Here is a 14,002-nt window from a genome sequence, read left to right as displayed (position 1 = left end):
TACACACATTCACTTACTAGTGAATTTAATAAAACACAGCCTAATTTTAAAATATTGGACACTTTACAAAGAAGGATACACAAATAGCCAACAACAGTATGAAAAAGTTCTTGGAGTTGTTAGTCATGAGGCAAATATAATAAAATTATCATAAGAAGATGCCACTATAAACTCACCAGAATGATAAAAATTAAAAACCTGTATCACCAAATGTTGGAAAGCATATGGCATCACCAAAACCTTCAATCATTGTTGGTGGGAGTCTAAAACTTCTTTCAATAAAGAAAATACTTAAAACTGTAGATAAGTATCATTTAAATGTGTTTTTAAAAATGATGTGGCATTATGAAACTAAACATACATCCACCCTATGATCCACAAATTTCTCTTTTAGTTATTTGCCCAAGAGAAATAAAATAGATGACCACAAAAAGACTTACATGAAAGTGTGGTATATTCATAAAAAGAAATACTATTCAGCAATGAAAAGGAAAAAACTACTCACACACACCACAATATGAATGAATGTTTTAAAACTATGCTGAGTAGGCCAGGGGCAGTGGCTCATGTCTGTAATCCCTGCACTTTGGGAGGTGAGGCAGGTGGATCGCCTGAGCTCAGGGTCTTGAGACCAGCCTGGGCAGCATGGTGAAACCCTATCTCTACCAAAAAAAAAAATTAGCTAGGCATGGTAGCACATTGCCTGTGGTCCCAGCTTCTCAGGAGGCTGAAGTGGGAGGATCACTTGAGCTTAGGGGAGGTTGTCATGAGCCGAGATCACGCCACTGCACTCCAGTCTGGGTGACAGAGTGAGATCACATCAAAAAATAAAAATAAAAACAAATAAATAGATGAAATTATGCTGAGTAAAGTGCCTTACCAAAAAAGAGCAGCTTCTATAAAATTTGATTATGTGAAGTTTCAGAACAAGCAAAACTAATCTACACTAGTGGGGAAAAGCAGTACAACAGTTGGTTCTGGAGGCTGAGGGGAGTGGGTATTGACTGGGAAGGAGTGTGAAGAATATAACTGTGGGAATTCAGAGATTAATAAATATGTAGCCCCTAACTCAAGGAGCTCTTAGGACAGCAACTTTACCAGTAACACATAGCCAGTAAGCAGCAGACCCTAGATATGAGCATAACTGCTATGTTCAATACTACCCAACACAAAGCTACAATGTGTAGTAGAAAAATCAGGCACAAATAAATCCTTACTTAAACGCAGCAGTTTTCCTTGTCCTTTTCCATTAACTCTATGTCTGACATTTCAAAGGACTTACAATGAAATGAAAAGTTTAAAGCCATATAAGTAACTGTCCTGAGTTTAAGTAAGCAGCTGGACTTTAGTTTGTTCAAGAGTAAAATGACAGCAGTAGAATAAAAAAGTCTCCAAATATGTTTCTTAGAACCAAACATGGGTCCCATATCCCACTTTCTGTACCGGAGTTGCTCTACTTTTATCTGCTTTACATATTGAGTTAGACCTTGAAAGTGTTCTCTGCCCAAAACAGAAAGCATAGTTTAAAAAATACTAGGCAAAATAAAGAGCCCTCATATTTTAAGATACTATAATTTTTAACATGCAATGGGTTTTTCTATTTTGCCCTATAAGAAATGTTCACACATTTTTCTAAAATACTTACAATTTCTCAAATTTGAAAGCAAAACTGAAATTGTGGAATTCTTTTGTTGGGGCCATGAATTTTTTGTGAGTAATTCATAGACGGATAAGAAGAAAGCCTATAGCCCACATGAAATGAATTCATTTTACTATTTAGTGAGTAGCGCCAGAATTAAAGAAGTTTACTAGTAATTATTTCCAACTTTTAAAATCCTTTATGATCATACAGAAGTTGATAATTTAAAAGTAGAGTTAACATTTACCTGTCAGTCATCACCAAAAGCAGTAGCTTTATAAAACTGTTTTCAATAAAGAAAATGCTTAAAGACTGTAGATCAGTGTCAGATTAAGGACCTATACTAATAATTGTAGTACATCGCTAAGGTCCACAGGTATTCTTGTGAAAATATTAATGACACACATATCTAAATCAAAAGCCATTTTGATTAGAAGTCTAAATAGATAATTGTGTTATACGCTTTTATGTCTATAATGAATAATGTTATAGTTATAAAAATATTTTATAACCACAATTATGTATGTTTAATAAAGTATATATATGTACATAAAATGTGTATATTAGATGACTGGGTGCTTTATAACTCGTAACACAGACTTTTCTTGCAATATGAAAAATCAGTTGTGCTGGAATCATACCAAGTCCAAACAAAGCACACTGTGTAGAGAGCACCCTGAGAACTATGAAAAGTAAGCATGTTGTTCTTTCAATGTCAAAGTAGTCATTAACGTACCATGATGAAGAATCATTATCTGTGCCAAAATTCCTGAACACAAATTACTGGTTTGATTGTAAACCAAATCAATAATAAATGCTACAGGAATAACTTAGAACTTCTGACCAAAAATAATACTAAATAAACATTTATTTAGCAAATCACATTTTACTTAAAATATTAATGTTTTAGAAAAGTGTCAATGTTTCAATGGAAAAGAATCCACTTAAACTAAGTGAATTTAAGCTTTATATTTCACTTTTATAATTAGAGTAGCCCTGTAATTTACTTTCAAATTGCAACACCTTTGAGAGAGAATAGTACTAATAATAATCACTGGATGACTGCAGGCATAAATTGGGAGTACTCCAGGCAAACTGGATCATATGGTTATCTTATTTGTAACTGAAAAAAAAAAAAATTCAAATATTCTTCAGTCTACTAACATTTTTTCTTTGCTTACTTTTAAATATGAAAGTCTGCATATTTCATTGTACGTATACGGAAAGACTGTTTTTAATATCTACTCTAAATAAATTCCAGTTCTATTATGCCCCTGTGTGGCCAGAAGGCACAGCAAATTCACTGTCACACATTCAGTGGCAAAGAAATACATCTAGAGGAAAATACAGATCTCTTTATTGTATAAAAGGATGGCTAAAATTGGCAAATGGAAAACTTAGAGGATGAATTTTATCACAAAAAATAGCCATCATTAGCATGTTTATTTGAATATTGCCCAAAGCAATTGATAACTCAATGCAGTGAACCATGCTAAAAAATACATCTTCTAGCATCTCAATATTTATGTTTGCTTCCAAAGACAAGCTGACAAAAATTAGATTTCATATTGAACTCAGTACTTGACTTTTTTATTAATGATAAAAGCAATTATCTTTGTGTCCTGATTAAGTAATTTCACTTGAGAGAGTTTACAATGAGAAAACTTGATAACAAAAAATTAAACTAAAGTGGCATTTCATCAAAACCTATTAAGTGAGTCAAGTGAGTTTATGCAGGATGAAGACGATTTTTTTTTTTTTGCTAGACTTCCAGTTGTTTCATTTTAGCTGCAAAAGAACAAAGAATCCTGCTGCCTCCTTCATGCACTAAAATGGCACTCAAGAACCATTACAATAAGAGAATAAGCTAAACACTTTCAGTATGAAATAAGGGTTGTGCGTACGGTTTCCAACAAAAGTTAGTCCCTAAATATTTTAATATATTACTCTAGATAATTTCATTTAATCATTACTTAATGAATTCACTTAACAAATATATATTTAATCTCCAAGTTGGGAGACTATGACACATACAGTATTACTGGTGGATTTAAAAATCTTCCTCCTTTGACAAATTGAACTTGGAAATTTTTCTGGAGCAGTTATTACGGAAGTTCATGCCTTTAATGTTTATTGCTAATATGTCATAGAAGTCCAAACTGCCCACCATCTAAAATCCTAATGAAAGTTGAGTTGCAGATTTGAGAATAAGATTAGCTACCAACAGAAGTGCCTTAGTTTAAAAACTACTTGAAAGGGCCCCTTTTAATAATATATTGTCTACAGATGATGCATAGTACTATTCTAGTAATCCCTACTAGAAGCAATTCCAGAATAAAATATCTAATTGTCCAAATTGATGGCTATTTTTTCTATCATTTAAAGATTTAGGTTAATTCACAATACAAAACTGGAATATTCCCCATGTTCAACTACTCCCAAACAATAAATGATCACTATCCATGTACTAACAACCAACACACTGTTCTTTCAGAGGTGATAGTTATATAATGATGCTTAAATTATGCTTAAGAAGATTCATAGAGGTCTAATTGAAGGGTCCATTATTCAGAAAAAAATTAAATTCTTGCATATGAGATAATTTTGGATGACATATTCAGGTCATTCTTCTTCCATGATATTTTTGTTCAAGAATAATTTTTTAGTCTATATCTTTACTTTCCACTTTAGTGTTAAATAAAATTTAATACCTATGCAGGATACATAAGACTTATATTGTTTAAAAAGAATATAAAGCAGAAAAAAGGTTTAAAGACCCTTGTATCTAAACTGAACACAAAAAAATAACCAAAATTAAAATATGTGGAACATAAAATCATATACTTATTTTTTCAGCTCAATCATACTTCTAAAACAATAACTATTTGCAGAACTTTTTTGATTGATCTTAAAAGTAAATCAAGTAGCTGATCATTTATGAAGATGCATAGATGTATTTGTGATATAAGGTCACATGATTTTTAAAGACTAATAAGTTAAGGACATATAAAGGCAGGGATTTTTTCCCCTAAAGCAAGATAAATTCTTTATTGATTAATTGGTAGTTTGGGATAATTTTAGATAATAATCAATATAAGTTAAACCATATTGGTCATATAGGAGTATTAAAAACTTCATAGTCTAATGTTTAAGGGCAGCAGCATAAAAGTCCAGATTTTAATGACAGCTTTAAAGGCTCTTACTGAAATTAGAGGCATGCCAACAATAAAAGAAACTTGAAGCCAAAGCAAGTACACAGTGATAGGGATGCACACAATTTCCTCAAAAAATAGTTATTTTCAGATTTTTAAATTAATAATACTTACTTTAAAACCAATTCTTTACTATGCTGTTAATAGCATAATTTCTATACCTAAACCCTAATATTAATAAGTTTACACATAAATTCTTAGCATTAAAAAAAAGATGGAATTAAAACAAGGAAAAGGTTTATAAAGGATGAGTACAAATCCTAAAACTCTGGTAGCTTCAGGACATGGAAATTTTTAGAAAGCCATACTTGCTTTTTAATTTAAATATAACATAAAATAGATATTTTTTCATAAATTATAGACACTAAACTGATGTATTACTTCAAAAAAGGAAAAAAGCATCTTAAAATATAGATATCCAATTTAGCATATCCTAACATTTCATATACTGTTTTATGTTTTTAATTAGTCTCAAGATAAAATATAAACAAAATCCAATTCATTTATTGAATAAAACTGGATTGAGGAAAGAAAGTGAAATTTTATAAGAAATAGATATGTTATCCCATATTCAAAGTAAAGGTTGTAAATATATTTATCATCAGTAAACATTTTAAATGCCAACAAATTTTAAAAGCCTTGTTTTCATTTGCTAAATTAAGATACATATTGTATAACAGGTATTTTTTAAATCTCCAAAACAGGATGCCTCACATTGTGCAGAGATACTAAAAAGAAGAGACGAGTAAAACCATTCAATGTTTTATGCACTATTAGTTCCCCATCAGTTTCCAGAAGGTTTCAGTACATTGCCATGTTCACAGAATTTCTTTCTCAGTCTTTTCCACATATATTTAGTTAAAATGGGGTCTTTTTTATACTAAGTATGTAACATGAGAAATTGTCAAAAGCCAAACAACTTAAATGAGCAAAGAACTGGGTGATAAAACTGCATTCCAAAAGCATTCTTTAATAGAATATCTTTTAGTGTAAGCCAGAGAAACCATCTGAAAGATATGTTCATAATTTAACAGGCTTCACCACAGGAAAATGATCAGGTTGAAAAAGCAATAGGAATTTATAACAAAGAATCCTGCCAAATTAGCCGACCTAATGCAAAGCATTATTCGCAGTTCCACAATATATCTTGTTTAAAAGTGATTATCGAGCTACCCTGCATAGAGAAATCTCTTAAACCTAGAAAACATCTACCACATGTTTCACAGGAGCATGCACGATTGCTAATTCACATTTTCAACCAAATCACATATGATTATATGGCCCCATCCTTATATATGCAATGTAATCACTGCCATGATCACAAAGAAAACATCTATCTGGCATTTTTAAGTCATTTTACGTATTTAGAAAACAAAATAATGAAACAGCCTGATATCTGTATTACGTTTCAGAGGTCAAGCTAGTTAAATTTAAGATGCTTTTTCTGCTTTGAAGTAAGCTTATTTTCCTTCTTAAAATCAAATTAAGAATGCTACGTAAAATTTTAAATTTACAGTAAAAAGACAACACCTTTGTAATACTAGCACTTTAATACAAAACAATTTTTACAGGCACATAAGATTATTATTCTGAAAACAACAATATTAAAAGAAAATAGAGTTTAGCTCTACTCACCTTGCATTGTTCAGTGTTTGTCCAAAAAGCTCATTTTGTAAGATATTTGGTGGGGATGAAAAAACCCCATGAAAATGAGATAAAACAGAATTGCAGACCTGGCGCAATGTCTCAAATTGCATTTTCTTTCTTTTTTTCCCCTTCTCTTATTTTCTCTACCACCTGTCTTTAAAATCATCTATTTGCTGACACCATCAAATAAAAACATGCCAATCAAGTTCCATATTTCTCCTGAGCTCTGTAAAAACTGTGCTTAAATGAACAGAGGTTGATAGTTAATTGTACAGTCATTATTCTTCTAATTCAGTTGTAAGAGATTCAGTACCCGTGCAGCTTTCGGCTTTCTCCTGACTGTAGCAAGAATTCTAAACAGCAGTAAGCTTTTTGGGCATTCCCAGCTGAAGTGTGAAGCTGAGCTGCTCTCATGTACTCTACTCATATTTCTCTAAGCCTATTAAAAACACGCAATGAATAGATGCTGTCGTCAGGAGTTTTAGCACATCTGGCTGCCAGCAATAAAATATCAGAAGTAATAAAAATGGGAACAAGGTATCTTCTCAATGCTACTACTGGGTAAGAATAAGAGAAATCATGCATTTCCCCAACCCTTTTCTCTTTTCCTGAAAAACAAATAACTCCAGCAACAGAGTGTATCTCTTCAACGTGCAAGCTGCTGCAAAGGACCAGAACACTCTAAAAATAGGTCGTAGATTCTTCTTTTGATGTCATGAAGCAATGAAAATATGATCAACAATAGAGCATTTATCATCTGCATTTAAAATGCCGTGCTTCTAAGAGAAGTACATTTGGAAAACATGTACTTAGGTGTTTTAATTTCTCATTTTAAAATTTCTCCATTTATTTATTTTTAAAGCAAAGTGGATAATGTTGAATCTAGTTCCTTTCTAAAGGCTATATACATAGTGACTACATGGTTATTCACATAATTTTAGGAAAAAATGATAGCTTATCAATTAAAATTCACCCAAACACCACACACTAAATTAAAACTTCTCTCCAAATCCAAGCGGAGGAAAAACCCTACAGTCAAGGCCGGAGACACTTCATCAGTTATTACTAATTTATTTCAATAATGGTGGTCATAGTATTTTGTAGAAGAAAATGTTTCCTGAGGGCTCCTACGGTCTTGGAAAGCCACCCCATCATCATCTATTATCATTGAATAATTCTGTTTCTGATAAACATTTAGGTTATCCTATACCAAAGGGCAGCTATCTTTCTATAACAGATCTCTAAAATTAGTGTGTAAGCCAAATTTTAAATATCAACTCGCTTACAGAGATGTTTAGTATACTTATTGACTTTTAATAGCTCCTAACCTTTGACATTTCTTTAGTAGATCCAGCCCTTTTGCCCTTTTACCTCAACTCATTGCCTTTTATCCTTTTCCACACACTATCAATAAACAGACATTTAAATACATTAAGTTTTTAAAAGCTATGAATTCTTTTTTGGCATAATCATGTCACAAAAGAACAACACAAATTAAACATGTAATAATATAAATTTTAAACAACCATTTTAAAACAAGATGTTCAATTATGGGTTTCTTCTCAACTAAGAATGTCCCTATTTTATTATTTCAGTTTATTATTTTATTACTTCAATATTATTTATTATTTCAGATTTTTACAGGTATACACAAATCTATTTGTCAAACACACATACATGCCTAAAAATCATAAAGTATTTTCAGTTTATAAAGCACTTCCAAATTTATTTTTTAATATCCAGAAAACATTGTATGTGCTAATGCCACTCTCATTTTATGGATGAAAAGAAACTGAGGCTTTATTTATTTATTTTTAAATTAATGAACTTTTTTTTTTTTTAAATATAAAATTTTTTTTTTTTTTTTTTTTTTTTTTTGGAGACAGTGTCACTCATTGTCACCCAGGCTGGAATGCAGTGGTGCTCACCGCAACATCTGCCTCCCGGGTTCAAGCAATTCTGCCTCAGCCTCCTGAGTAGCTGGGATTACAGGAGTGTGCCACCACGCCCAGCTAATTTTGTATTTTCAGTGGAGACAGGCTTTCACCATATTGGCCAGGCTGGTCTCAAACTCCTGACCTCAAGTGATCCACCCAGCCTGGCCTCCCAAAGTGCTGGGATTACAGGCGTGAGCCACTGTGCCTGGCCTGAAGCTGTATTGAATTAAATATCACATAATTTATAAAAGATAGCAAACATATTTTGAATTTTTTTTTCAAAAAAATTTATATTTTTTTGCTTTTGGAGTCTTTGCTTTGGACTCCATTTTCTATGCTCCCTCCCTATGATTCTATTTTTTTACACATGTACACACATGTGCACATGTACACATACACACACACACACACACACACATGCACACCTATTGTAAAATGGCCAATTTCGATAGATGAATAGGAAAACTATATCTCAAATGTTTTAACTCACAAGTAACTTTAAATGGGCTTCTTCCATTTACCTCAAGCAGAAGCAACCTGATGTGCTTTAATTTTTAAGCCTCTGATTATGAGTTGACTTTTCACATCTATGAAAGGTCAATTTCTACAAGCGTAAACAAACATTTTAAAAATTCTTATTTTCAAGTCAATTTCACAGCTCATACTATCTGTGATGGGAAAAAATTTAAAGTCTCCCCTTTTAAATAGATTTAATTTTTATCAATAATCAGAAGCCCTTTAGAAACAAGTCTACTAAGTAAGAAGGTGATCATACTGCAAAACAACATTTGTTATTAAAAAGGTTTCTTTTATATTTCAAAATTGCGTATGAAGACCAAGTCATAGAAAAAGCATCAAAGTGGTCTAAGTAATGTAAACACTAGAAACAGACTTAAAAATGACTCATTTGAAAGAGTCAATGATATATCAACTGCCTTCCTCGGAGACTTATTTTTCCAGCTCTCACTATACAACACCCATACTACCGAGCAGCTTTCTTCTAGTTCCCTCAGTATCCCAGAAATGATTTCTTCCACCTTCCTTCTCCATTACCACCCTTTAACCTGCTCCTACTCATCCTTAAGGGCTCAAATGTCCCTCCTTTAGAAAGACTTTCTCTGACCTAAATTAGGTCCCCTATTATGCATTCTCATTATACCCTGTGCTCATTCTTCACAGCATTTGATATGTGTGACTATATATTTACTTGAAAAAAATGTTTAATATCTTTTACCCTCAATTCCATGAGTTTAAGTCCTGCACTCTTGTGTCACTCATCAAGCATAGTGCCTAGTACAGAGTAGGCAGTTCATTAAACATTTATTGAATAAATGGATGCCTACATGTTAACAAAAAGTTAATTCTTTTTCAATAACATACATAGACAGGATAGGAAACCACCTCAGGACTTCATTTGGTTCTCAGTTTCTACAGGGTTTTTTTGCTTATTTATTTTTAGTCTGCCACATCATCTTATAAGGGTCATAAACACAGGAGTAACCAATATTTGCAATCAAAAACATTGTGCTTTTAATGGACTTTGTAATTTGTTATGGATATCCTGAATATTACAAAGAATGTTTACAGATAATGTTTGTTTTAAATTTTCAATATAGTGCAGGTTCACATGTAACATAAATACTGGAGACTTCTGTCAGAACAGAAAGAACACTGTATTTGGCGTCAGGCAGCCTGGTTTTAAGTACTGACCCCAACCCAAACTAGCTATATTACCTCAGCATATTTACTTTATGTATCTGAGTGATGGTTTTACCAAATATAAAATAAGCTATATCACCTCATACTGAAATTACTGTATTAAAATCTCATAAGTACCAATGCATTTTATAAATTATAAAGTGTTTGGAAGTAAACTCACTATGAACTATTTAGGGAATCAAATTACTGGTATCTGAATTCTAATAATTATGCTCAAGTATCTTTTATTTATCACACTTACTCATTTGACAAATATTTATATTTTCCTTGTCCAAGTCTCTATCCTTCTATCCGTTAATGCTGATAGGATGTCGGGCTTATGATTATCCTTTTCCAGAAAAATTAGATAAACTCAAAAGGACTTCCAAGCATCAGCTCCATATTTACATTGAGTCCAGCAGAGAGACATTAACTCTTACAAATGGTATAGATGATGGCAATTGCTTTCTCTATGTATGTTCTATTAGAATTTTTAGTGTCTCACTGGAAATGACAGTGATAATAAGAGTTCTAACAGAAGATGTGTTAAGGAACTTTTGGAAGCAAGGCAATTCATGACAGAAGATATCTAAAAAACTAATCAACACTTGAATAAGTTCAATCTAAAAGCAATCAAAAGAATGCAAATAAAAATAATAAGGTAATGTATTTTTCCTATTAAATTGACAAAATATTGACCAGAGGATCAAAAAATGCACAGTCTCATACCATATTTATTGGTAGGAGTGTACATTGGTACAACATTTTAATAAATATTTAGTAGTATATCTCAGAAGGTTTTTAAATGTTCAAAATCTGAGAGCACACTGCAACAATATAAACCAAAATGATAATATTGATTATTTCTGGGTAAGAACATGACAAATTTTTTTATTTATACTTTTTGATACACTAGCCACAAGTAAAGCTCAAAATTTAATTTACAAACAGTGGAGAACTCTAAAATTATAATACAATCATTAACCATCACATATTAAATATGATGTTGGCCCATGAACTTTTCTTTAGCAATGCTCAAGTAAATAAAATAGTAGATTATTAGCTTTCATGTGATTAGCTGTATCATTAGCAATGGTTTCTCCCCTTCTATATCAATATAGATATAGGTATAGATATATATATTTTGAGACAGCGTCTTGCTGTGTCACCTGGGTGTAACCCCGAACTCCTGGGTTCAGCTGATCCTCTCGCTTTGGCCTCCCATGTAGCTAAGACTATAGGTGTGCACCATCATGCCTGAATAATTTTTTATTTTCTTGTAGATATGGGAGGTCTCACTATGTTGCCCAGGTGAGTCTTGAACTCCTGGCCTCAATCAATCCTCCCTCCTCAGCCTCCCAAAGTGTTAAGATTACAGGTGTGGGCCACTGTGCCTGACTTCTCCTTCTTAAACAGTAAGTTCCTAAAATTCTGTAATAACTCAAATTGTGTAATTAGTACTATGAAACATCCAAATGACAAGAGAAACCAAAACTCAGCACTAACTTCTTTACATCATCCTCAAAAATATTTGAAGTGTAAATTCTTTTGTTTTTCTTTTTAAGTTTTTTTTAACTTTTAAGTTTAGGGGTACATGTGTAGGTACGTTACATAGGTAAATTTGTGTCATGGAGGTTTGTTGTACAGATTATTTCATCATCCAGATATCAAGCATAGTACTTATTAATTATTTTTCCTGAACCTCTCCCTCCTCCTAGCCTGCACCCTCCAATGGGCCACAGTGTCTGTTGTTCCCCTCTATGTGTCCACGTGTTCTCATCATGTAGCTCCCACTCATAAGTGAGAACATACAGTATTTGGCTTTCTGTTCCTGTATCAGTTTGCTAAGAATAATGACCTCTAGCTCCATCCATGTTCCTCCAAAAAAACATGATCTTGTTCTTTTTCATTGCTGCATAGTATTCCATTCCTTATATGTACCACTTTTTTTTATGCAGTCTACCATTGATGGGCATTTAGATGGNTTTTTTTTTTTTTTGGAGACAGTGTCACTCATTGTCACCCAGGCTGGAATGCAGTGGTGCTCACCGCAACATCTGCCTCCCGGGTTCAAGCAATTCTGCCTCAGCCTCCTGTGTAGCTGGGATTACAGGAGTGTGCCACCACGCCCAGCTAATTTTGTATTTTCAGTGGAGACAGGCTTTCACCATATTGGCCAGGCTGGTCTCAAACTCCTGACCTCAAGTGATCCACCCAGCCTGGCCTCCCAAAGTGCTGGGATTACAGGCGTGAGCCACTGTGCCTGGCCTGAAGCTGTATTGAATTAAATATCACATAATTTATAAAAGATAGCAAACATATTTTGAATTTTTTTTTCAAAAAAATTTATATTTTTTTGCTTTTGGAGTCTTTGCTTTGGACTCCATTTTCTATGCTCCCTCCCTATGATTCTATTTTTTTACACATGTACACACATGTGCACATGTACACATACACACACACACACACACACACATGCACACCTATTGTAAAATGGCCAATTTCGATAGATGAATAGGAAAACTATATCTCAAATGTTTTAACTCACAAGTAACTTTAAATGGGCTTCTTCCATTTACCTCAAGCAGAAGCAACCTGATGTGCTTTAATTTTAAGCCTCTGATTATGAGTTGACTTTTCACATCTATGAAAGGTCAATTTCTACAAGCGTAAACAAACATTTTAAAATTCTTATTTTCAAGTCAATTTCACAGCTCATACTATCTGTGATGGGAAAAAATTTAAAGTCTCCCCTTTTAAATAGATTTAATTTTATCAATAATCAGAAGCCCTTTAGAAACAAGTCTACTAAGTAAGAAGGTGATCATACTGCAAAACAACATTTGTTATTAAAAGGTTTCTTTTATATTTCAAAATTGCGTATGAAGACCAAGTCATAGAAAAGCATCAAAGTGGTCTAAGTAATGTAAACACTAGAAACAGACTTAAAATGACTCATTTGAAAGAGTCAATGATATATCAACTGCCTTCCTCGGAGACTTATTTTCCAGCTCTCACTATACAACACCCATACTACCGAGCAGCTTTCTTCTAGTTCCCTCAGTATCCCAGAAATGATTTCTTCCACCTTCCTTCTCCATTACCACCCTTTAACCTGCTCCTACTCATCCTTAAGGGCTCAAATGTCCCTCCTTTAGAAAGACTTTCTCTGACCTAAATTAGGTCCCCTATTATGCATTCTCATTATACCCTGTGCTCATTCTTCACAGCATTTGATATGTGTGACTATATATTTACTTGAAAAAAATGTTTAATATCTTTTACCCTCAATTCCATGAGTTTAAGTCCTGCACTCTTGTGTCACTCATCAAGCATAGTGCCTAGTACAGAGTAGGCAGTTCATTAAACATTTATTGAATAAATGGATGCCTACATGTTAACAAAAGTTAATTCTTTTCAATAACATACATAGACAGGATAGGAAACCACCTCAGGACTTCATTTGGTTCTCAGTTTCTACAGGGTTTTTTTGCTTATTTATTTTAGTCTGCCACATCATCTTATAAGGGTCATAAACACAGGAGTAACCAATATTTGCAATCAAAACATTGTGCTTTTAATGGACTTTGTAATTTGTTATGGATATCCTGAATATTACAAAGAATGTTTACAGATAATGTTTGTTTTAAATTTTCAATATAGTGCAGGTTCACATGTAACATAAATACTGGAGACTTCTGTCAGAACAGAAAGAACACTGTATTTGGCGTCAGGCAGCCTGGTTTTAAGTACTGACCCCAACCCAAACTAGCTATATTACCTCAGCATATTTACTTTATGTATCTGAGTGATGGTTTTACCAAATATAAAATAAGCTATATCACCTCATACTGAAATTACTGTATTAA

The 14,002-nt window shown here is 32.9% G+C and overlaps 1 protein-coding gene across 17 annotated transcripts in view; it reads right to left on the bottom strand.

Annotated features, from left to right (window-relative positions):
• The window catches only part of RIMS2 (regulating synaptic membrane exocytosis 2), a 780,622-nt gene that overhangs the window by 447,085 nt on the left and 319,535 nt on the right, over nucleotides 1-14,002 (bottom strand). For 3 of the 17 annotated variants that reach the window (XM_017885177.1, XM_017885188.1, XM_017885179.1), the window contains exon 1: nucleotides 6,487-6,925. The exons of the other annotated variants lie outside the window; for them this stretch is intronic. In XM_017885177.1, coding sequence (XP_017740666.1) covers nucleotides 6,487-6,608 — 122 coding nt within the window. In that variant the 5' untranslated portion in view covers nucleotides 6,609-6,925. Of the gene's footprint in view, nucleotides 1-6,486; nucleotides 6,926-14,002 lie in introns of those variants that run through there. 17 annotated transcript variants of the gene reach the window in all.

This window comes from Rhinopithecus bieti, unplaced genomic scaffold (assembly GCF_001698545.2).
Source record: "Rhinopithecus bieti isolate Rb0 unplaced genomic scaffold, ASM169854v2 scaffold_13352, whole genome shotgun sequence".
NCBI classification, from domain to species: Eukaryota; Metazoa; Chordata; class Mammalia; order Primates; family Cercopithecidae; genus Rhinopithecus; species Rhinopithecus bieti.
Note: the sequence above shows the minus strand (reverse complement) of the source record. Positions and strands in the feature narration are given on the sequence as shown.